The following is a 25,121-nucleotide window of genomic DNA, read 5'->3' on the forward strand; positions in this document are numbered from 1 at the left end:
GTGTAATTTATTCATAGTTTACAATTACCGTCAAAGCACATCATGGTGGTTAGGTATTTTTAATAACATTTTTCTTTTCAATCGTCAAAATTTTAGTCTCATACAGATTGTATGAAACCTGCACACATTCATTTTGTCTTACAATCTTGCTTTTAAAATGAATCAATGTGTTCATAGTATTTATGTTACAGTTGGTGATGTAATTATTAAGAAGACAGGATCACTCACATTTTTAAATGTCAATTTTTGGTAGGGATTTAAATTTCAGTTTTAGTTAAATATATATATATATATACAGAAACCTGCCTGCCTAACCACCTATCTATCTAAAGTAAAACTTCAAAAACAATAATAAAAAAAACCCAGACAAGCACATCATTCATAGTTTATTTATTGAAACTAAAAAAAGAACGAGCAGGTAATGATGTGACTCAAGCAAACAGAGATACAGATAAAAATAATGCATTTGAAAAGGTCACTTTTTATTATAAAACCCCAAAGATGAATTCAATGAAAGCCCTCACACACACACTCACACACAAACACACTTGTTTAAGCTACACTACTGCGATAGTGTTAATTATTGTTAAGAGAATACACCAAAGCCACTTCCCTTGAAGGATAACTCTTGTATTTTTGAATCTCAGCCTGATTTTCCAGTGTCTGGGTGTGAATGATTGATAGGGACAAAAATCTTTGGAATTGGTGCAGCATTGATCAAGAACAGTGTGCCTGGCCACTGTGAACAGTTGCTGCAACTTATTATTTTTGTCTCTCTAAATCACTTACAACAAAAACATGACAAAATAAGGCCCAGATTAAAAAACAACAGACTTATCCTTTAACAACAGCCTGATATATTTGTGCAGGTCGTTTCCACTGCTGATAAATCACACTCTTTTTAAAAGGTCACTCACTCTTGAGGTTGGCAAACACTGTTTGGTCATGATGAGGGATGTTAGCTGTGCCGTCACCACGCCTCACACGTGTATCTAAACGCATTATGACACAAAAACCCAGAGCATCCACAGCACCAAGACACAAATACACAAGTCTTGTCCACATCCAAAGAAAAACACAGTGACAGGGAGCAAAAATATGTTTTCAAATCTATTATTTCTCAAAGCATCATAACTCTTGATATCTCTGTACATGATTCTAAGCAAAAATTAACCTGTATAATGTATGAAGATGATTAAAATAATACTATGAACTAGAGTGTTTTTGTTCAGCTTGTAATATGGCCCTGTGATTCTGTCTGTTCAAACATCAGTAAAGGAGGAAGCCTCGTTATTGATCATATATAATCAACCCTACGACTGATGCAAGTTTTCAGAAAGAAGAGCATGTATTCGTACTATATGAAGCTCTAAATAAATCTTAGTTTTCCATCAAGAATCAACAAGTGCAGCTTCAATCTGAAGGGGGATTTAAACTCCTGTGCAACACAGCAAACTTTAAACACACAGACCAAGAAGCAAAAAGGGGTTTATCAGCTTTTTGGTCCATAGTTGATGTATTGGACAGTATATAGCCATCAATATACATAATAATCCAAACTGGAGTTTGTTTTTTTTTTACTTTTAACTGCTCCTGCTTACATTAAGGTTGAGCTACTGAGCAGTGAGCACCTTGAGTCCTGCACACAAGACTCATTTGAGACATTTTGAGTTTGTTTCTGTTAGTCTGGTCTTTGGTGAGACTCAAATTTCATCTGTAACATGAGGAATCAACAAAACCTCTAACACGGTATCTGGAAAAGTAAAATACTTAAAGCTGCAGAATGTGACTTCTGGAGGTAAAGAAGCCGACAGTCAAAGAACTGAGTCGCATCCTGCAGCTTTTACTATTCCAAAACAGAGGTGTGGAGCAAAGCTTTGTGCCTTTTTAAGCCCAGATAATGAGTTTCTATGTGGTCTCTTAGTGTTGAGTCATTCAGAGATAACTCGTCCTCCCTGTCTGCTGCTGCACAGAGAGAAACAAAGTGATCTGAAAATGGAAAAGGAGGAGGAGGGGGTAGAAAAGAAAAGCCAGACAGGAGACCTGAGGACGTCTCACACAGTGTCGAAGCACTAAGATGAGGTGAAGAGAGAAAAGGAATGAAAAGGAAAGGGGATTTGAAAATGTCTCCTTCCTCGTTCTCTTTTTTTTTTGTTGTTGTTGCAGGACAGGGAGACAGGTCATCTTGGCGGATGAGGTGTGGGGGAGGGTCATCATTGCCGAACCTCCACATAGTTGGCTGGGAACAGACCGTAAGCTCCTCTGCAGACGCCTCGCCACCAGCCCTCGTCAATCATCTCAATGTTGGTGATGATGTCGTCAGGGTCAAAGGAGATCTCGTCGTCACCGGCTGAAATGAGAAATCACAGGTAAGTGACATATACGTATATAGATACATTAATTAGCCATTAATCTCTGGAATGAATATCATAAAATAACTGAGCTACGCCGCTTCACCTGAGCATCTACCTGGCTGAACTGCTGCAGCTAACACACAGCTTAGCATAAGAAACTACAACAAGAGCTGTGCAGTATCATGAAGCATGATCATCATGGCAAAGTAAGAACGTCTATCATTCCATATGATGGTTTGCGATCTTACACGCCACCACATGGGCACAGGCAGAAACATGAATACAAACATGGAGAGTGAAGGTGAGACAAACCGGGTCGAACAGAAGGAGGATCAGCTGAGACAAATCCAGGAGCTCGTTCCTAAACGAGGAGCTACCTCTGTAGCATGGACGTGGTTTGGTTTGCACAACAGACTCAAACAATAGTCCTTTCCATGTGTTCATTATATATAATGACGTATATCAGCATATGATATTTTGGTTGTATCTCATATCGTATCGCCCTAATTACAAAGTGTCACCAGGCTCTCCTAAAAAAAACTGATGGTTTTCAACTGGTCACCAGCGCAAACTTCAGTCTTACCTGCTTGGTAGTCGTACAGGGCCACTGCTGTCACCCCGAGGTCCTCACCGTACTCATACTGCTGCCCATCTGCAAGACAACAAAGGTTTGTTACTCTGAGTGAAGAGACTAAAGACCTGCTCTGGTTGGTTCTACAGGACAACACTGGTCGCATGAATCTTGTGTTTTGTATTTTATTACTTGAAGTATTTGTACTGCCAATGTTCTTATGTGCTGTATGTTAATGTGTGTTTAATGAACCAAAAATAAAACTTTTCATGGCTTTATACTTTCAACATGTGGCATCTCAAATCACAAGTAATTTATTGAGCATAAATACCAAACATTTGCTTGTTTCCCTGAACCAATCAGGTATTAAAATGAGAGGTAAAGAGTCAACACCAACAGTAATAAACCCAGAGCTTCACCTCCTGCTGCGGTCTCCTCTGGGGTCTGGTACAGGTCCTCCTCCTGGGCGTACTGGTTCTGTGGCTCGGTTTCATACAGCTGTTCTCCGTTCTCCTCGTTGGCATCGTAGGAAGTTTCCTCTATGTTCTAATGAGGCAAATATAATGTGTCAGGCTTCAGGCTGCAAAGCTCACGTTGGAAAGTATTTGAAAACAGATTAAGTGAGATTTCACTATGCAGAGTGTACTGCTACAGGCTATAAAATACTTCAGTTTATTATGAGCTTCTACTACAGCCAATACACACATAACTGTGCAATGTCTGTATTAAGTTCAACCTCAGAAGATCTGACACCACCAATGATCAGTCACAGGAGACATCAAATCCTTTTACCATTAATACTTTAAATACATTTTTTTGACAATACTTAGATACTTTTACTCAAAATGTATCAACTCTTGGCCAATATGCCCTGAAATACAGAGGTCCATTACTTTGGAAAATCATCAGAAAAATCCTAGAGGGGAGGTTTTATATTAAGCCCCCATGGGTTTCTTAATCTCCTGCACAATATCTGCTATGTTTGTTTATTTATAGATACTTGGTTTTATCACTTATGTAATAAATAGTAAAAAATATAAAGTAAATAAATCATTTTTACTTATAACAAAGTATTTTCATAAAACTTTTACCTTCGTAAAGGACGTGAATACCCCCAGCATTGCTTTAACATGCTTTTGTTATATAACAGGTTATATTTACATCATGTTTATGATTCTATTAATTCTTTAGGGTTAAGCTGAAATACTGGGAGACTGCGATATTTTCTGAGACTTGAAAATCTCATACTGTTGTAACCCTCATGTGCTCCACTTGCAATAATCCTCCAGTAAAGTTAGCTTTTTGTTTGCACCACCATATCCACTGTATGTTTATAATAACAACTGACAGATCAGCCTGACATGCAAACATTTACATAATGAGGTTCATATCTGAAATCAGCTGTACGGTCTATTTTAAGGCACCTGTGACCTGCTCCTCTTTATATAACCAGTTTATCTCTGGCTGCGTCTTTTCAACATTTTTGTTATATAATCACTAACTCACATGGTATGTCGGCGCTGCAGCCGACTGGACGGGCGGGGTCGGACTGGGAGTGGGACTGGGACTGGCGGCGGGGGCGGGTGCGGGAGATGGTGCCTTGGGCGCCTCCTCGATTTTACGGCGTGCCTCCTCCTGCTCCTGCCTCTCCTTGGCCTGTCGACGCGCTCGCTCCTCCTCAGCCCTCTTCCTGTCCTCCTCCTCCTTCTGCTTGGCGATGTTCTCGAAACGGGCCTTGATGCTTCCTGTGCTGCTGCCGGCTGAAATGACAAAGTGAGATAATGATGAGTTCAACACGTCGCCAGAGTTTTCTGACTCAAAAAACAGCTGATGATGATGAAAGCTCACCAGCCTCCACAGGTTTGGTTTTCTGGTAAGACGAAGTCGGCTTCTCCACCTCGTCAAATGTCCCTGCACTCTGTTCACCAGAGAGATAAAGAAATAAGACCATGCCCTCTACACACAACTATATACGCTGACAGTCAATGAAAAAGCATCACCAACAGATCAGTGTTATGAGAGCTGCTCCGGTGTTAGCATTTTATTTTTGTTCATTACAAAGCAAAAAAGTTGAATTGTCTCTATAACAGTCAATTTTCAAAGCAAGATGATGTTTCTATGGTAAAATATTTTCAAATCTTCAAGGCGATGTGTTTTCATTGACCTATTAGGACAACCCCCTGAGATGAACCATCTCTTCAAGGTGCTTCTTAACACAAATATTCTGACAATGCAACATAACACAAAACAGCACAGATACAATCAAACATGCATAAGCTCTCCCAGGCCTCACCACTCGTATACACACTGATTCCCCTTATCATGCCACAGTACATTAAGAAAGTACATTTGAGGATGAATAAAAAAAGACGCCTTAAAGACATGGAAAGCAGTAACATCTAAGTGAGTTGGGCAGGATGTTCCAATCAGATGGGGCTTTGAATTTAAAAATGCATGTCGACCCATTTCTTTAGAAATTCTGGGAACAAAGAAGAAAGGATATTCTCTATGTCTTAGATTATATGTTGATCTATATGGAAATAAAAATTGTTAAAAGTAAGAATGATAGTTAAAGAAAATGCATTTGAAAATAAACTGCACCCAGTGGTGATTCCTTCTAGATTTAGCAGCTCATCAGTTTGGCAACTCGTACATAAAACAGTGATGTGGTCGATGAGACCGGGAGGATGAAGAATTGTTTCTGAGGTATTCTGATAAATAATATTTGCATAATCTTCAGAACTTGTTATCGTTACCACAGAGTTAATATGAGGCTTAGAAGAGAGCTGAGAATCAAGCTAGAGTTTCTCAGGTGGCGTCCCATCAATAAAACTAACTGATCACTTATTGGTTAAGTTCATAAGGTCATATCTGTCTTCTTATTCAGTAAAATGTAGTAAAAAGTTAGTTAGTGGAAAATCATTTTTGAACAGCATTAAAATCCGTCTGTACTGTACACTGAATGTCTGTGCTGAACTTATAATCACACACTCACCTTATCCATCCGGTCATTCTGGACACCAAATTTCCCCCCGAACCCTTTAGAATAATCTGGTAACAGAGAGGAGATAAATAAAGGTCATTTCCTGTTTCACTTTAATGATTCAACCACAGTCAGCATCATCAGAACTTGTTGTCCAGAGCAGTCCTGAGCCTCTTTCATCATACTCTATTAAAAGCATAAAGCAGGAGCTCGGTGTGAAACGCTCTCTGGTCTGCAGGAGTTCAGATGAAGCAGACTGTGGACTGATGGAGTCAGAGGACAGGCTGATGAGCTCATGCAAACCTGTAGAGAGGAGGACCAAAAAAATAAAACTGAGAGCAGACAGTGACAGCAGAAGGACTGACATAAGCCAGATGATTGTGGGGGTCAAGCAGCCATCGTGGTTCAGTCTCTGTGCTGAAGATCAGCCATGTCTATGTGGTGGTCGCAGCCAGAGGCGTCAATAAGATGCACTGTGGCTGTCATGCACATAATGGATGCACAAGCAAACAAACAGCATCACAGCAGCAGCAGAGGTGGTGACTGGAGAGGGGGAAGGCCGAGGTGATATACTGCTGTATAAATATGAAAGTAGACACCACATTAAGCTCCAGACGTCTGTTACTTCCTGTTTGAACACTAGAAACTAAAAGTCTTCATATAATAACAGGAAGACCATGACATTTTAAAACTGTATCTAGCAGGTTTATTTGTAGGATATTTATAAAAAACTACAATACTTGACATCACCTGGCCCATAAATGAAGACTGTTTGTAGTGGGGTGCAAACACATTTGTCATTCAAGTGCTGGCAAAAAAAGATAAAAATAGCAACAAAAAATTGCTAAGGATTTGGGAGAAACATACCACACCTGAGCAGCAGACCTGACAGAAACTGACTAACTTTAACAGAAGAATTCAAGAATTTAACTGATTACTATAATGTCATTTGATATCAAGACAAAATGCCTGATTTATTTCAGATTAAATCTCCAAAAATAGTTGCACACATATCATAGTGACATGTAGCCAAGAGGAGAGTTTCAGTTTTCTTTGCAGATGTTTTGAGAAATCTGACGTAGTTTCATAACTGGGACAGCATCAGATGTCTTAAACCCTGCAAAATAATTTTATCAGTTTGTGCTGCAGAGGTGGGAGGGTATGTAACAGTGTGGGGGTGAGGGGGGGTGGTGGTCGTGGGGGTTATCTGACAGAAGACGTGTGTCTGTCAGGAAAGGAAGATGTGTCCATCACTTGAAAGAAAACAGCTGTTACTGAGGAGGAGGAGGAGGACGGAGCCAGGGAAGGAGTACTAAGCTAAGAGGAAGGTTTTTTTGGGGGGGGTGAGGATCAGGAGGGGTTTCTGGGGTTGGGTGGGTGTCGTGTTCAGGGGGAGTATCTGTGCCTTTCTGGGATTCGTGCTTGGCCAGGCTCTCCTTGTGCTCATATCCCAGGGCACACTGGTCCTGCCTCTCCTTCTCTACCCCATACTGCCCTCCAAACCCACGCTTATAGTCTGTAACACAATACACACACATATATGACAGACAGACAGACAGACACCAACACGCATTACAAACACAGATATTAAGACAAACATATAGAGACAATGATACACCTGACAGGCTTTTAAAGACACATGCTTAGTGACATGAAGGACATGAGGACCTGTAGGATCCTTCTCTGTGATGCTGATGATAAATTCATGTGTTTAAAATCATTGCTAAGCTCTTTCTAAACGATGATCACGTCATCAGCTGTTCTGCTTGGTTGTGAAAACCTTTCTACACTTGTCAGGTCTTAGCGGTTTCTGGCTCAGTTCTTTACCAGACGCCTCTCAGGAGAAACAAACGTTTGTGACATTTACTGACTGGGTGTTTTACTGTTGACATGTGGTCTTTCAAAACAAACTCAGCTCAATGTGACCACTTACCTTTCTAAGCAGAGGCTGTATAAACATGTAACTGCACATCACACTGGGCTAAATCCTTTCTGAAAACCAGAATCTAAGCATAGTATCATGTAGTAATTTATGCCTCTTGCCACAGGGAGACCTTTACATTTTACAACCTAAAATCAAATGGTTCTTTCTGCTTGTATTGTAGAATATTTACCTGAAACTGACTGACATCACCTGGACTAAACTAAAGGCTGCTGCAGCAGGGAAAGGCTGCACACACAGTTTCACTGAAATACACCTGAAGTAAACTACTGCATCAGCTTGGAGCACTCAAGTACCTGCATTAGCTGTTGTGTCTAATAACAGAGAGCCGATGTTCACAACTCTCAATTTAGCCTTCTCTGCCAGTTGCAGAAGTGAATCTGGGCATTTTTATCTTTTTGAAAAGTTAGAAAGTTGTGGATCAATGCCAGCCTCACTGTTGGACCTTCTGAAAGAGACTAAAGTGTTTATTTAGAAGAGAGTAAAAAAGCTTTTAACTTTATTTCACTGCTGCTCTTATTCTAATTTTCTCTGTGGGAGAGCATCAGCTTAGGGTCAGACATGCAAATCTAAAAATCTGATCTCTGGTTCCACTTCCCTTTTCTGAGCCTTTTCTAACCACAGATTGAGGAAGTTGTCAACCTTTGAAAAGACCACATCCAAAGCTGCAATCAAACCACATCAGGGCCGAGAGGGAAGAGAGGGTTTTACAGCGAAAACACATTGTGTGCCTAACTCAAAGCAGACTGCTTGTAAAGACCGAGGTTTGGTGGAAACGTCCCACTGTTCAAAGTTCTAAAAGTCAAATGGAGGATTTGACGTGCAGCAATTTAAACAAGAGAAATGTATATGGTCATCAGGTTTTTGTTCTTCTGTAGAAGGTATGACATTTGTTTTAAGACTTTCAATTTTCCGTCAAGCTGAACACAACCTGTGTATCTTTTGGACAGTACGTCTCCTCAAACCCACAGAAACCAGATCACATCCAGTACCTTTCTGAGACTCATGGAGCTGTAGTTTCTCCTGGTGGTCCCATCCCAGCGCTGATTTATCCTGTCTGTCCGTCTGCACACCAAACTTGCCGCCAAAGCCCTTCACATAGTCTGCAGACACAGACAAGAGGCACAAAGAAAGGACGACGTTAATGCAAAAAAAGTTACTGTGGTCAGTTCTGTTCTGCTATGGATGAAACCAGGGTTTATGAAGTTTATAATCCAAGTATAACATTCATTGTAATGCTGTAAATTTCCTGTTATTTCTATTGAGAAACTGGCCAAAGATAAAATAACATAACTTGATAAATACCTGATATATCAAGGGACGTTATCACATTCATACAAACTCACTTTAAAGCAAACACTGCCATAAAACAATACTGTTCACAGCCTGTAATGACCTAACACAACCTGAGATATTTGTTAGCTACCTCAGTCATAGAGTTGTAACAAAACCTAATCTCACAGTAAATATCATGATGTGTCCAAACCTTAACCTGTGACAAATGTTTCAATATTGTGCAGAATTCTCAGTAAATGTAATTTTGGCAATTTAATACTGTGTCATCAAATGGAAATAACCACTGATGTCTGCTTTGACACAGGTGTAGTAAAATTACTGGCCCTGTTATCAGAGCATGTGACCCAGTTATCACAGCTCCCACCACATATGCAAACAGGCAGCAGCAGCAGCAACACACAGCCCCAGTGCATTGTGGGGAATTCTTGAGGGCGTCTACACCTTCGACGGCAGGCTGCTGTTGGCCAACCAGGCGGTAAAGTCTGTGCAGGTGTGTCAGACAAGAGGCTACAGGTAGAGCTGCTCTGTCCTGACTTGTCTGGACACACGAGGGTGTGGCTCATTTATTGCCTCTGGACACAGAAACCTACTGATAATATATCAGCAGCTGAGTTTTATATGATCAAAACAAACTGCAGGTAAATTCCCTGATGACTATTGTTGTCCCAGCTGATTACCTGGTCTACTGTTTAAATTATTTGGCTGTATTATTCATTTTACATTGTACTTATTTACACTGACAGATTGAAAGAAGCTTCTACTTGTAATCAAAGAGGTGCAGAAGCCAAGCACTTTTAAACCAAAGAAAGTTTCAGTTATATCTCCTTTCTTAACACAATGAAGCAGCTGTAACTTCCCCATGGATAACATGGAAAGAAGTGCAGCTGTATTTAGCGTCAACTGTGGCAATGTCCTCATAATTGATTGTGTATGCCTTTGTATCCTTCCTCTGCTACTCTGTTGGTGAAAAATATCACGTATGAACATTTCACTGCAGAATTAACAAATATAGTATATGATATATGGATTACTGAAGAGACACTAGTTTAATCCTGGAAAATGCTGAACAACCCCTTGACACACTTTACTCTAGTTTGACTAAATTTCAGAGGCTCATCAGCTGTCATATTTAAAGTAATTAAACTGTAATTAGTGAGAATGAATTACATGGAATATTACTGAAACTGATCATCATTCCATGGCAAATATTACACATAATTAACAGGGCCGTTCTTGTCATGATACAAACCTTTCTGGGACTCGTGCCTCTCCGTTTTGCCCTGGTACTCGAAACCCACGGCGCTCTTGTCCACCTTGTCGGTCTCAACGCCAAACTTGCCACCAAAGCCCTTGGCATAATCTGCCGATGGGAGGAGGAGATGGTGGGTGGGGGGAAATTTAGACAACATTAGGACAGGAATTGGTGAGCAGAGTTAACTCACGGCACACAAAACCTTCACCAACAAAGTTTCTCATCATGCATCATCTTTATCGGCATAAAATGATATTTGACTTTGGTGCGAATCAAAAATATTTTCTCCAAAGATGCCGCTCTCGTGTGTGTTGATTTGGACTCATGTTGACAAGTTTTAGCCAAATAAAATACAGAGAAAGTGTTTTAAGGATATTCAGTTGTATATATACTTTGAGGAAAAAGAAAACCAGCTGGGTCAGGCCCAAACCATAAACCAGCTAGAGACAAGAAGACGCTGGCGGGTCTGAGCCAATCACCTGAAACTTGAGATGAGGAGGGAGCAGATTAAAGGAGACAACATTTCAGAATGGAAATGGCCACCAACGTCCCAAAAAACTCCCTGAGTACTTTAAGTCCTCTGAGGCAGATGTGTGTGTCTGTGCCATATCGTGCAAACATTTTAATAGGGGTGTATTATTTGACACTGGGTAAAACAAACTTCACACCACACATGCAACTGAGAGGGTAAAATAAAAATAAAGCCATTGTTTATGAGCTTATATAAGCAGACAAAGGCTGAGGAATGAAGGTAGAGGAAGAAATGCAAAGTAACATGGTTTGTCAGGACCTGCATTGTTGTCTCAGGCCGAGCTGTTTGTGTGTGTGTGTGTGTGTTAGTGTGTGGTGTGTCCACATTTTCTCCACATCTCTCCGGGTTAATGCCGCATGGGAGGAAATCTCGACAAACCTTTCTGGGACTCGTGTTTCTCGGTTTTGCCCTGGTAATCGAAGCCCACTGCGCTCTGGTCGACACGATCTGCCTGCACTCCGTATCGCCCCCCAAACCCAGTGGTGTAGTCTACACAGCAAAGCAAGGGGGGGGGAGGGCAAGGGTCAAAGGTCAGGATGAAGCAGCAATGGAAGCAGTGGTAACGGAGCAGCCCAATTCCAAATTTCCCCATCAATACTTACTGACACGAGCCAGAGCTGAGACAGAATCAAAACACTGAGGACATATTCACTGCTGTTATTACAGCACAGTCATGTCATGAAGCTTCTAAATCCAGTTTCTTTAAGGAGACACACTTAGACTACGTCTTGTCCCAGAAAACAGAGGAACCGTTGGAATTGGGCAAATGTTCTGCACCTGTATGCAGGGTTCTCTGGAGGGCATGAACGCAACACAAAGGTGGTGACAGTATGGAATCATGGGATAGCCGCCTCAAAATACTAAAAGCTAAGAAGCTGGAGCGGTCACTGTTTATAATGTGTACAGTGAAGTCTGTGAGTATAATGACTGGTTTGGTTTTTGCTCACTTCCAGCAGATTGGACCTCAAATGTTACAGTGACTGTGAGGTTTAATCTGCTTTAATCTGAAGGTGTTACATTCTGTATCTGATAAACTGCGTAGAAACAATGGCTCTTAACCCAATATGGGTTGTGCTTGTTAAATCGTGATGTCACAACCGACGAAAATACTGTTTCCAGGTCCAACTTCTCTGAGTCTCTCCTGTTTTGAAGCTGCAGTGCTGTGTCCTGTGTTGTTTGAACAGATCTGAGTCCAAAAAACCAATGTCCCCCCTAATTTTTCATGTGTCTGAGCATACACACAAACTCCCTGAGAATTCCTTGGACCACTGTGAGCAACATCAGACGTGCACACTGTCACACACTGTAATTTTAATGCGCTACATAGTGTTGCTGCGCGCAGAGAAAGCGGGAGCAGTGTGCGATTGCGCAGGCGTGCAGCTTAGAGGGAACATTGGTTGTGACGTTACGACTGAACAAGAGGATTAAGAAAGTAAAATATCTTTAAAGCTGAAAGTTTTCAACGTGCTGGAGTGCAGAGCCCCAAAACTGCAAATCTGCCACAGACATAACACAAACTGTACTGTAACTTATAAAGTGCCAGAAAAACAAACACAAAACAACAGCTCCACTGGCAAACACCATTAATACATGGTGTGTCTGTACAGCAGGACGCTGGCAGAGCAGAGATCAGCACGACGTGGCCACCACTGAGCCACATTCAATTCAATTTGGAAACTCAACAAAACCTAATAGGCTGGTAAAAAAAGGTAAAGATAAACATATGTTCACTGAATGAGGAAGTCAGCGCCATGTCCCAGACATGGCTGTGTAGTGCTGGAATTTATTCAGAGATGTCTGCCAAACTAAACTAATAGGTACGCTACAGGTGATGTGGGGCTCAGAGAAGCATGCAAAAAGAAAACAAGTTGGGACATCACCTTTCTGTGAAGCGTGTTTCTCCGTCTTCCCGGTGTACTCAAACCCAACAGCAGACTGGAATGAGAGAGGAAGAAGCAACATAGTTATTCAAGTAAGTCCTCCTTTATGTGCATGCTTCACCCCTTTCACAGCCATAAACAGTCACCAATATTAGAATCAGAGGGTGAGTTTGAAACTACACAGCTTTAAACTGGTTGTACTTCCAGCCAAGTGTTCATCAAAACTGTGGTGCATAACAGGCCAAATGAGGGCTTTGGACAGGTTTCATAGAGGCACTTAGAAAGAACGGCTCAAATTACTTTGTAGGATACTGTCAATTAACTGTGGCTTTAGTCCAGAAAACTAAAAAACAAACTGCATTTTATGCATCAACAAAAATGGTGCGTGAAATCAAAGACGTGGTTTGAACTGTTAATGGTGGACAGCCACAGGAAATACCTGGTCAACGCGGTCAGCCTGCACTCCAAACTTCCCTCCAAAGCCCTTGGATGTATCCGTCTGGGAGCAGTGCTTAGACAACTTGCTCTGGTAGTCATGACCCACAGCAGACTGAGAAGAAACACATACACACAAAAAAGTCACAATTTCAGAGGTTTTGTTGAGATAATAAAGACGGGAACAGCTGAGGATGGGAGGGGTCATGAAAAGAGCTGCACAGCTGGAAACACAGCCAGCGGTTTGAAGTGGCAACATCTGACTCATCACACAGTGTGGTGTAAACACTGCTCGGTCATCACATTCATGCTGCGATGACCTAGAGAGAGAGAGAGAGAGAGAAAGGTGTGGACGGACAGAGCTGCTTGCCAGGGAAAGATTATTGAGCGTGAAATGGCCACCACACACACCACACACACACAGAGAGAGAGAACATTTGAGAAACTGCTGCAGGGGCTCAGAGGTCACATAGATTCATCAAAATGTTTCAGATTTTTAGTGAGAGCCCTCTTAGAAAATGGTTCTGTAGTAATGCAAACCAGGACGTAGTGAGCTGGTTTATATTTAGCTTCTGCAAAAAAGAAAAAAAAAAACTACAGAAGAACTGATTTTATTCCTCAGAAAAGGTGCAAGAAATAGAACCAGCAGCACAAGATTTCATCTGTTCATCCATCCGGCTATTTTCATTTCACACTCACTGCAGAAAATTAAGTGAAAAGTGGGTACACTAGATCAAAAATCATTGTGCAGATTGATCTGTGGTTTGTGTAGATGGCACCGACTCGACTGTGATGATGAGCTGCTACAAGCATCATTGATCGAGACAACAACAACAATCAACAATGAGGTGTACGGCCCTGAGTCCAGAGAGATAAATGTAGGAAAGGAAACTGGTGCCATAAATATTCTTTTTAAGGTCTATACTTTTACAATAACACACTCGAACCAGGTGCAGTAACTGCAGTATACAAAGACAACTTAATGACGTCATGTTCGGACTTCAAATGTCAGTGATTGTAGTTATTTATAGTATCATAACAAATATACTAGAAATCTGGGCCACAACTCTTTGAAAAGGTTAACTATGTGCATGAAAGCAACAAGTCCTGTGTCATCTCTAACCTTGTCCATGCGATCCTGCTGCACTCCAAACTTTCCTCCATATCCATGTGAAGCCTTGGGCATGGTCTCCAGCTCCTTCTGCTTCAGGCTGGTGTGCTCCGTCGACACCGTCTCACGCAGCCGGTGGATACTACACCAAGGGAGGACAGTTAGGAGACACATCATGGGACCTTTCCACAATGAATTTAACAGCATTTAAACTCACTCTATGTGCTCCTGATGTCCTGAACCAGCCACAGTCTTGGCCCCCCAGCGCTGCTCCTTCTCCGACACGTCATTCTAGAAATCCGGGAAAACAAAAGAAAGTTTAATAACGGACGAAGCTGGAGTTTATAAGTGGAAAGAGGAGAATCAAAATTAAACTGAGGAACGAGGAGGCGAACATAGGTACCTCAAAGTCAGGGTCAGTCTCCCAGTCATCTCCTCCGTCATCTACAGCCACATTGATCGACTGTCCTGCTGCTGCCTTCCACATCTTTGCCACACAAACTGAAATACAAGAAAAATAATTTGAGAAGGTGAAAAAAGGACTTTTTACAAGTAGAAAGCCCAAAGCTTATGAGTAGACCTTGTCTTTAGATCTTTTTCAGTCCCATCATCATTCTCTAGTTTCTTCTTCTCCACTGTTTGGGTCTGTCCAACTGCGATGGACGGTTTTCTGACTAAACAATTAATCGATAAACATTAAAATAACTGTTCTGTGAATAAATATATTTTTTAATATAATACAAGTTTCAGCAGTTCTGAGTTGGACAAATCAAGTGTGTATCACAGTCCTTTTAGTGCACAAGTCTCTCTTTGTGATACCATCACTCCAGTGCATCTCAGGAAGGAAACACAGAGGAGGAATTTCATTCTAAAAAAAGATTCTTTGGAAAATACCCCTTTGATTTGTGTAACTCACACACTTCATATACCAATGTAATAATGGATGTTTGCAAAGAACAAAGACACTGGATTTTGTCCTACATTTCTTACATTAAGAGCTTCTTTTCCATCTATAAATTGTCAGAAAATTGAAAAATATGGCCACAGATCCACCCTCAAATGACCTGTTTGGTACGACCAACAACAGGTTGGGTGATCTCCAGTGATTTGGCATCTAACCGGGACAAAAGCTTTCTGTACTAATCCTGATTCCTGACTCAGCACAATGTGGGCAATCAGCATCTGTGTTGAATCAGAGGCTGCAGGACGTGGCTCCGTTCACCTCAGGAGAAAAGAGCAGAGTCTCCAGACCAGGAAGCAGCAGCAGCAGCAGCAGCCTGGCAAGTCCCAACTTTACATGACAGGAGTTATCTCCCACAACACAACCACACCCATCTGCTGCTCACAATCCAACCCCTTCCCCCATAAATATTTCACTTTTCTGACCAGGCCTGAGGAGAAGTGCCCCTGATGTGACTGAGAAGTGTAAATGAAAACAGGATAACAAGGAGCAGCTGGCAAGATTCACTAATCCCGATGTGTTCGCGTTATTTCCGTGTGGGAAATAACAAGTTAGCTCGTTGCTAATGTTAATGTCTGGTAGTCTGTCTCAGTCAAAGTAGGTCAGGTCACATATGTCAGGTCTATCATCTTAAAACATGTTAATACATTTTCCACATGTCAGTTAATTTAACATCCCTGCGGTGTTTTCTGCAAAACCACTGATCCAACAGTCTGCGCACCGTGTTGTAGGATTCACCGTCAGAGAGGCGCTGGACACGGGATGAACACCTCGTTAACGGCCATGTCCACACTAGAGGGTTTAAGTTAAAATGTGGTAAAAGTGTGTCTTAATTAGCTGTAAAACGGGAACGGTGGTGGTGGCGGCGGTGGTATTTCCTGTTCCAGTTTTCCTGCTTGCTAGCTAGCTGGCTAAAGCTAACATGCCTTCTGGAATAACTGACTCAGCGCGAGCCCTGTGAAGACGGTTGACTGCTTGTCCTCCCGCTCAGGTGTTACACTACTTACCGTCAAAGACACAGGTAGCTCCGACCAGAGTCTAAACAGATTTTTTTAAGTCGCCCCGGTGGATGCGGTACGCTCCTGACTCAGGGTTTGATGGAGAACCAGTATCGTTGCTGGGATCTGCTGCTGCCTCTCCGCGGCTCTTCCGGCTCTCCCAGTATCCCGTTCTCTGCCAGCGCTGACGTCACAAAATGGGCGGGGCAAGTAAAAAAACGTAAAATGTAAATTTGACGGGAAATTGCGCCGGTTTCTCCTCTAAAAAAACGTAAAACTGTAGAGCTGAAACGATTAATCAATTAGTTGATCGACAGACAGATACTCAGCTTTTAATCTGATAATCAATGAAACATTTACACTTTTGTGCTCAAAGATAAATTTGCACATTTTGAACAAAGAAATAGCTCTCCATTGCACAATCTGCAAATAAACGACACAGTTTATTTTCAAATCAATATAAGTTTTTATTTTAAAGGTCCGTCCATTGGAGATTAGCAGTAGCTATAAATGTTGATTTGATAATTGTGCAGTTCTCTATGTATACTGCATCTGTCCCTGTCAAATAAACACTAAATGAAATTTTGAAATTTCTTTTAACTCTTCTGTAACTGCTGACTAAAAAATCAATTGTTTCTTCACATATGACAATAAAGCTAAAATTGCTCTCAAATCAGTTATGTTTTTTCTCAGTAAGCTGAATTATCTTTCAGTTTTGGACTGTTGCTCAAACAAAACAAGACATTTGAAGATGTGAACCTTTAACTCTGGGAAACTGATTTCTCACTGTTTTCTGGCAGTTTATCAACCAAACAATTAATTCAGAAAATAATCAACAAATGAATCAATAATGAAAATAAAGTAACATATTTTCTACTATGCTGATTCGAATTACACAATAGCAAACAAGAGGCACTTGGATTGTCTTATGTCCCACCATGAACAAGTTTTACCTCGATTTATACAGAAAGGCACAAAAAAATCTAATCAGATCATCTGGTCCTCATTAAGAACCTGAGGTGTAAGCACGGATGGATTACTGAAGGGGCCTACCAGGCTCAGACCCTGGGCCCCATTCAGGTAAAAACACAAAATGATCACAAAGTGATGAAAGACGATCACAAAGATGATTAACAAGCAGTGACAAAAACAGCAACAAGGAGACAAAAAATGATCAACAAGGGACGGAAAAAAGCCTTTTACCTCTGAACTGAACGGTTAAAATACGGTTATTGTTACATACTCTGTAAGCCAGTTACATCTACTGAGTAGTAAATTATGTCGTCACTGCAGGCTCCTGAAGCTGACAGGTGAGGTCATGTGCCACATTTTACAATTCAAAAGGACTGGGTGGGATTTTTACAGTGACCCGATGAACTAGATAACCATGTTTAATGCAGTAAAATTCCCTTTGCAGACAATTTTTTACAATTTCCTTTACTCCAAACTGTCTGAGGAAGCCAAAAAAACAACCATAATTCTCCTTGAAAAGAAAAGCATTAGTCTTTTTCTCTGCAGTGGAAAATAAGTTTCAGTATTTTATTGAAAGTAAGCAATAAATAATACTGTGATAAAAATAGTTTATAAGTACTCAGACTGTACATCATTGTTACAAGATCAGAAAATTCAATGGGAGGAGCAGGAATAAAACAACAGCAACATGATTTGCATTGTGTCTACATGACTACATCACAAACAGAGAGAGGAAAAAAAGCATTTCTACTTTAAGCCTTAACTAAATGTAGTGTGAAAGAAAACTCTTCGGTTCCTTCTCATTCGCTGTGAAAACTAATGGTGGAACCTGTGTTGTGAAAGAAGACAAACTCAGACATGAGCCACATTCAGAGGAACAAACTGGGGCTTTAGCTTAGGGAAGATAAGCTGACGAAACACAACGTGGATGAGTAATAAATAAGAGCAGACCACAGAGGAGTTAAGAAACAATAAGGCTTGATATGAAATCTTCGTACAAAGTGTTTTTTTAAAAAAGAAAAAAGTGTTTGTGGGTGGATCGCACCGCCTTCAGGGTTATCTAGTCAGAGCGGGGATCGACTGAGGCCTCAGTGAAGTTGGTCCATCGAAGGAGTTTCCACACGTTTGACTCGTCTGTAGGTTTGAAGTCGTCCTGTATGAGCTTCGGTGTGAGTCTCCAGAGGAAGGTTTGTTTTGCTTAAAGGGATAAACAGGGTGTGTGGGGTGGGGGATAAGTGGAGTCGTCTCCGCATGCAAGGACAACTAGAGAGAACCTGGAATTCTGCTTTCACTTGCATCCGAAAGTAGCCCTCTTTTTTTTGTTGTTTTTTTAAAAATCGCTACTGTCATATGGCTTTAATTCTTAAATTCAAGAAGTTTCATTTTGGTATCGCAGATATGGAAAATAAAGAAGAGAAAAAGGAAAATATACTTTGTGTTTCACATGATATCTGTCGTCACCATCACCTGGGCTTGCCAGCAGTTATCTTAAAAAGTGATGGATGACTCACAGTGTTGAGCAGTTTGTGAAACAGTCTTGACAACTCCAGCAATTTGTCTGATATTCACACATCCATTGACCTAAGAGCTGCATTTACACAAAAATCACAGGTAATAAGCTACAAAAATTACAACAGTTAAAAAGGGCAAAGGATATGAATTAAGTTATATCACATATCAAAGTCACTTAAGCATAAATTCAATGATTAGAATTCAAATCAGAGAGGGAAAAAAAACATACATCTGGTCAATAGAATCAGGATTATAAAAACGATTAGATAAAATGTCTGTTGGTAGAAATATACAAACTCCAGACAATTGAAACATTCAGTTACATACATCTGAGAGCTGAGCTTAATATGGGCACAGTGGAGAAATGTTTATCCTTTTAAAAAGTGGGTTGATTAAGAGGATAGAGGCAAAAAAAGGATTACATAGTAATTCTAAAATCAATTAAATGTCCCATTGGTTTACATAAATATAACAAATGTAGATAAATCTAGAACGTTTCCTCTAGGGATACGGAGATTGGTGAGTAAGGTCTTTCTCTGTGATGACAACAAAAAACAAAACATATTTTAAGTGTCCTTGCAAAGTGATTTCAGTTCATCATCCTGGTCTTGAACGCGGGGAATTCCCCTTCATCCTCTGACCAGCGGTTACCTATAGAAATAATGAGGATAAACTGAGAAGGGGGGAAAAGAGATGAATGGACACAAGAGGGGAAGAAGCAGGACAGAAGCCGAGGGATGGATGGAGTGGGGAGGTGAGGGAGACACAAAGGGAAAGAGAGGAGAGGCGTAAAACGTGCGTTATTAGAGCCGAGGACTCAGGTACAAGAAAGCTGCTTTCTACTTGGAGAGAGTGGAGCAGCTGTGCAGTGAGGAAACAGCCAAACTGTAACTGTGTGTGATCTTACCGTTGTGTGTTAACAAGAGTAGGTCCTGACTGTGGCAGTGTCCAGCCTCTGTATAGACTGACTTCCTGTGTTTCCATGTTGGCAAAAATCACATGCAGAGAACATGCCGTTAGTCACAGCATCATCAACAAAGCAGCAAAGCCATTCGAGAAGAGCTGAGAGTAAACGAGGAGTCGGGGCTGAACTGCCCGTCAGAGAGGCAGCAGCAATGACAGAGCATATCACACACACACACACACGTTTCTTCTGCTTACCGTCCATCGGGCTCCTCTTTGGCTGCGTGGAGGGAGACGCCGCGCTGCTGCTGGTCACTCGGAAATTGGCGGGCAGCGTGTCCGACGCGCCCAAGGACATCCCCCTCATGTCTTTGGGCCTGAACTTCTTCCTCCATGAGGGAGCTCGGCGGAAGTTCTTATCGTCATCCTTGAAGAAAAGAGAAAAAGTGGAGAGAGATGAAGAGAGGAAGCATAACATAAGCAGAACATAATTTCTCACTCTGTTAGTGTCACTGTGTTGTCATGTGTGGTGTTTAATTGTCACCTCTTCCATTCTCCTGTCTGTGCCGATGGCAAGGAGACTGTTGTATTCACGCTCAAGAGTTGCTCTGGCCTAGAAAAGAGATAAAGCACAAATTGCTGGTGAATTCAAATGATCAATTTAACTCTAAAATAAAGCTATCGAGAAACCTTTTTTGTATGAGATGACCACAGCGTCCAATAGGTCAACACAGGAAGTAAGTTAGCATGTTAGCACTTCCTGTTCCCTCGTCCCAGAGTCATTGGGTTTTTGGTTAAATGTCTGAAATAAGGTCTGTGGTTTTAACACAAGCTCAAGACATTTTCATGTTTTATTCTACAACATAAAATTTGTCAGTAAATCCCCCACTCCTGATGTTTGAAGCTTTTATGTGTCTTAAAAAAGGCGGTTGCTAACGAGTGTCTAAATGAGACTACAGAGGTTGTCGGGGACGTTAACATGAAAACTGATCTACTCACCAGTCCACCTTTACAGCCTCGTTGTGTTTATACTCACACTCTTTCAAACTATCACTAACTTTCTAAGAAGAAAGGCTTTTGTAGAAGAGGTCAGAGCTAAATTAAATGACAAGTTGGAAGCTCAGTGGTGGAGACGTTGACGTCATGTGACCGTGGTGTAGTTGGTTTATAGTCTAACATTAGCTTTTTACTTCTGGAGATTGTGTTTAGGCTTCAAACATCAGAACAGTGGTGAAGCAACTAACAACACTACATTTCAGACACTATTAGGTGTTTATGTACCTGTGTGTTCTGTGTGGGGATCTGCAACAGCAGGGCGAGGGTGTTGTGGTCGAAGGTTTCGTCCAGGGCGAGCAGAGCTCCGTGGACTCCGCTCTCATAAAGGTTGCTGCTGTACTCTTTCAGTCCAATGGCCTGAACCCAGCTGACGACGCGCTCGTTACTCCACACCAGCACGTCTGAAGTAACAGGACGACAGAAACACAGCTCAGGTGTAGTTCACAGATGGCGTTTGATAACATTGTGCCTTATGGTGTCATTTGATTGTTACCTTTAAGCTCCAGCTGAGATTCTTCTCTCCTCCTCTCCAGCTCCTTCCTGTCATAGTTGAGCCTCCTCAGACACATCACTCCACACTGGAAACTGTTCCTGTTGTAGGAAAACACACGATTCTTTGTTTATTTAAATCCACATTAACACTTATCTTGGCTAAAAAATACTGTCATCAATGTGTTTTACCTGTGGAAGCTGTCCACCATTTTGAGCTGTCCCCTCAGGTCCTTCTTGGTGAGGTGGTCGAGCATGCGGGCGTCCACCAGGGACTCCATGAAGTAGGAGCGGTACTGGGGCAAACCCAGACTCGGCAGCCACTCGTTACCGATCCACTCGTGGTTCATGTCTCCATATGCCAGTGTCTACGGTCAGAGAAGAGAGGGCTCAACAAATGTTTCTGAGAGTGTGTTGAGAAGATGGAAAGTGTTGTTTAGATGTAAGAAATGAATCACTACTCAAGAACTATTTTTGTACCAGAGTTTGTACCATTTATTTTGATATAAAACAACTTAACTAATTCATTATTTTCTCTGTATGATAATACAGGATTCATTATACACGATAGTAACAGAAAATTAAAAATAAAACTATGAGCTGACATCAGTCTTCAACACTGACCTGCTGGATATTTTTCATTTATCAACCAGGACCTAAAGTTTGTGGCAATTTCATAAATACTGATGGGACTGTTAATTAATGGTTGTAACGATTAGTCTACATTAACCTGTATGAGGACAGTTTTAGTCCTAATTATCTTATTTCTATAGTTTATTGAATGTGTACATAATGAATATACACTTTATACTTTATATTTTGTTATATTTTATTTTTCCACTTATATTCAAGTCTCTAATAATAGCTTTTACTCTGTTATTGTATTACATATTGTTTTTTGGAGCTATGTTTGACACAAGAATTTCGTTCTGGATTAATAAAATTCTATCTGACTTTATCTTTTCTGGCAAATATGCAGCATGAATATACAGTAAATATATAGTAAGCATTCTGTCTGCTAGAGTTACTTAATTTGAATGATCAATTTCCAATTAAAATCTTTGAGTACATAAGCTTTAGTTTATTTATGAAGGTTTTATTTATGAAATCTGTTCAGGATCTTTTAAGCTGTTTTAAAACTTGAAACTTTAAAACTACAACCCTTAATCTTACTGCAACAGGAAACAGAAGACATAGTATAAAGCCACCGTGTTCTAGTGAGTCTACAATTTAATCAGTTTGTATGTTTAAAAGCTTTACTGAACGAGTTTCATCTTTGTCATATTTCTGCACTGCTGTTGGTTAACTCCTGTTATACTGTGGTTTTTACACAGGAAACCTGACACACTGCAGTGTGACCGCAACTGACGAAACCTGTGATGACAAACCAGCCACCACAGGTTTCCTCCTGAAACCTCATCCCTGCACTTCAGCAACACAGCCACTAGATGAAACCACTGAGGCGAACTCAGAGATACATTATCAGACTGATCAGGAATATGCAGCTATTTTATAAAAATACTCAGGAATACAGCCTCTCTTCTATTAAATTCATTTCTGTCATTAGACACTTTGACAGATGATTTTGACCAGAGATCAAACCCTCAGTGCCTCCAGGCTTCATTAGCAATTATTGAAAATTATGGGGGTTTGATAATGAGGATTATTTATTTTCTAGTTAATTTATTTTGGGTTAAACCATATCAGAAGAGCTTGTTTTGTTAATTTATACATTTGGCTTAATATTTGCATAAATATCTTATCTTTCTTGTATTTAATTTAATGTTCATACTATCGTGTGTCCTAATAAAGCAGAAAACTTGTGTTATGTTGTTTTCCACAGATGCTTTAGACTATGTTCTAGCCTTTAACAAACAAACAAACCTTAGTCTTGTTGAAAAGAGAACTGTTTTTTTGTGGGAATTCCAGTTCAAATGGCCTCAATGTTCAAATAAACCAAAATAAAACTGCTCAATTTGACCAAAACACCAAACATGCTTACTGTGAAAGCAACCTCAGTGAAGAATGATCATCATCTCTTCAAAGAGATGTTTTTAAAAACAATAATTAAGTAGCAGAGTAAAGAAGATGAGCAGAGGTGGGTTTTAGGGGGGAAAGTGTGCAAACCTGGGCCCAGCTACCCTCGTCATCCTCCTGGTGTTAACATGGTTAGAGTGAGCATGGTGAGAAGAGAAGACAGGCGAGGGGTTAGTGAGGCAGCAGTGCTGGGTTAGAGCAGCTTCATGTGGAAAATATCATCCAAAGTAACAGAACAACAAAACCAGGCACATTAATGGTGGAGTAAATAAAAATATTAACACTGCAGGGAGTGGGCAATATGGATGAAATCCACTATAATCCACACAATTATTATTATGTCATTTTAGATTTTGGTTTCACTGCATTTACTGAAGATTTTAATCGTAAAAATGTCAGTTTTTTGGTTAATCAAGCAAATTCAACACCTTCCGAATCAAGTTAATTCATCATATTGAAGCTAAAATTATATAAAAATCAAATATTACCATAAAGCAGACCGGCTCATTGATTTGTAACATTGCGAGGAACAGTATAAAGAGATATTAAAGAAGAGAAAAATCTTCTTTAATATGGCAAAATCTCAAATTTAAATTGTTTCACAGTAAATATCATTATATTGCCCAACCCTAACACATCACACTGTTAAACAACACCTATATCAAATAAATAAACAGTCAAAGGTGGCACTGGGAGGGAGTCTTTCATGCTTGCTATCTTTTGTTCAGAACAAAGTCTCTTTTATTTTAGATACTCTGTTCTGGGTGTCACAAACAAAAGAATCTGAACAGCTGCTGTTGTATGAATCAACTATATAGCAGCGACACACATACACACAAAACACTAGCTAATGTAAATGCAGACATACACATCCAGCGTACAAGGTCCCAATAAGAAGACACTAAGCCTGCTAAGACCAACTACGAGGACAGAAAAATCACCAACAAGCAGGAAGAATGAGGCCTCGTGCCAAGTTGCCTTGTAAGTCTCCAAGAAACCAGAAATTGTGTGATGCAATATTTTAGATTAATCCTGGAGTAATCAATAATATGTCAATAACACAAATATTAATATATCCCTGCAGTGAGCGAGGTCTGGCTGACTTGAGGGCAACTTGAAACGAGCCTAGACAGTCACTGGTGTTGAGCCAATCAGGACAGACTAACCGTGGGAGGTGTGGCTGCCAAACTTTCCATCTCTTCATGTGTGACCCAAACATTTCCTGTGGTCTGATCATGTGACCACCCCCCCCCCCCCAAATCAGAAGCAAGAGAAGTGTGCAAAGAGGGGAAGAGTGATGAAGGACAGACAGACAGACAGAAAACAGGATGGAGAGAAAATAAAGAAGTTGCTTGTTTATTTATTGTTAGGAAAGGTGAAACTAAAATCAGAACCAGTTTGGTCTCATCGTTAGTACATGTTAAATATATAAGTAGTTAAAATGTTAATGCAATAACAGTGTTATGCTCAAATAGGAGCTAAAAGGCAACATCAAGAATTTAAAAGTGTCTCAACAGTATCTGCATTAAAGTGTGTTTTTGTGAACACAGATAAGTACCGTTCTCGAAGTGGGCGGGGCAGAGGGGCTGGTGAGAGACATGATTTCCTGGATGGCCAGGCGAAGTTTCAGACGATGTAGTGGGTTGCTGATTCCAATCTCCCTTTGGATCTCTGTGTCTGACAGCGCTGACATAATGGCTCCACTCTTCACGTTGGCACGGCACGCAGCCACGTACCAGGCCGGCATGCCCACCCACAGCTGCTCATAGAGAGACAGAGCGATCAGTTAAACTGGATAACAGATATTTTATGGGTGTGAATAGTTGTCTCTGAGCCG

General features: G+C 40.8%; 2 protein-coding genes across 13 annotated transcripts in view; both read right to left on the reverse strand.

The window, feature by feature from the left end:
- Window positions 1-375: 375 nt before the first annotated feature.
- On the reverse strand, window positions 376-16,494 carry LOC108894200 (src substrate protein p85). 3 transcript variants are annotated; one of them, XM_018692752.2, is made up of 16 exons: window positions 16,325-16,494; window positions 14,760-14,857; window positions 14,574-14,647; window positions 14,369-14,498; window positions 13,250-13,360; window positions 12,811-12,865; window positions 11,309-11,419; window positions 10,396-10,506; window positions 8,843-8,953; window positions 7,314-7,424; window positions 5,921-5,976; window positions 4,774-4,843; window positions 4,432-4,685; window positions 3,345-3,471; window positions 2,938-3,006; window positions 376-2,350 (listed from the first exon to the last, which is right to left on the reverse strand). In XM_018692752.2, exons 2-16 carry the CDS (start codon window positions 14,841-14,843, stop codon window positions 2,214-2,216), a joined length of 1,611 nt encoding a protein of 536 aa, XP_018548268.1. In that variant the 5' UTR covers window positions 14,844-14,857; window positions 16,325-16,494; the 3' UTR covers window positions 376-2,213. The 3 variants fall into 3 exon arrangements, with proteins under 3 accessions (XP_018548268.1, XP_018548271.1, XP_018548269.1); XM_018692755.2 differs by lacking the exon at window positions 11,309-11,419; XM_018692753.2 differs by lacking the exon at window positions 7,314-7,424.
- A 1,346-nt stretch (window positions 16,495-17,840) lies between these two features.
- Window positions 17,841-25,121, reverse strand: part of ppfia1 (PTPRF interacting protein alpha 1) — a 37,309-nt gene continuing 30,028 nt past the window's right edge. For 2 of the 10 annotated variants that reach the window (XM_051076098.1, XM_051076107.1), the window contains 9 exons: window positions 24,843-25,043; window positions 24,451-24,513; window positions 23,375-23,401; window positions 21,440-21,615; window positions 21,252-21,349; window positions 20,984-21,159; window positions 20,247-20,315; window positions 19,961-20,129; window positions 17,841-19,450 (listed from right to left, as the gene is read on the reverse strand). In XM_051076098.1, the coding sequence (XP_050932055.1) occupies window positions 19,389-19,450; window positions 19,961-20,129; window positions 20,247-20,315; window positions 20,984-21,159; window positions 21,252-21,349; window positions 21,440-21,615; window positions 23,375-23,401; window positions 24,451-24,513; window positions 24,843-25,043 (1,041 nt within the window). In that variant the 3' untranslated portion in view covers window positions 17,841-19,388. Of the gene's footprint in view, window positions 19,473-19,706; window positions 19,772-19,960; window positions 20,130-20,246; window positions 20,316-20,983; window positions 21,160-21,251; window positions 21,350-21,439; window positions 21,616-23,374; window positions 23,402-24,450; window positions 24,514-24,842; window positions 25,044-25,121 lie in introns of all 10 variants that reach the window. The other 8 variants (XM_051076102.1, XM_018692772.2, XM_051076109.1 and 5 more) reach the window with 8 other exon arrangements.

This window comes from Lates calcarifer, linkage group LG2, assembly GCF_001640805.2.
Source record: "Lates calcarifer isolate ASB-BC8 linkage group LG2, TLL_Latcal_v3, whole genome shotgun sequence".
Taxonomy (NCBI): Eukaryota; Metazoa; Chordata; class Actinopteri; family Centropomidae; genus Lates; species Lates calcarifer.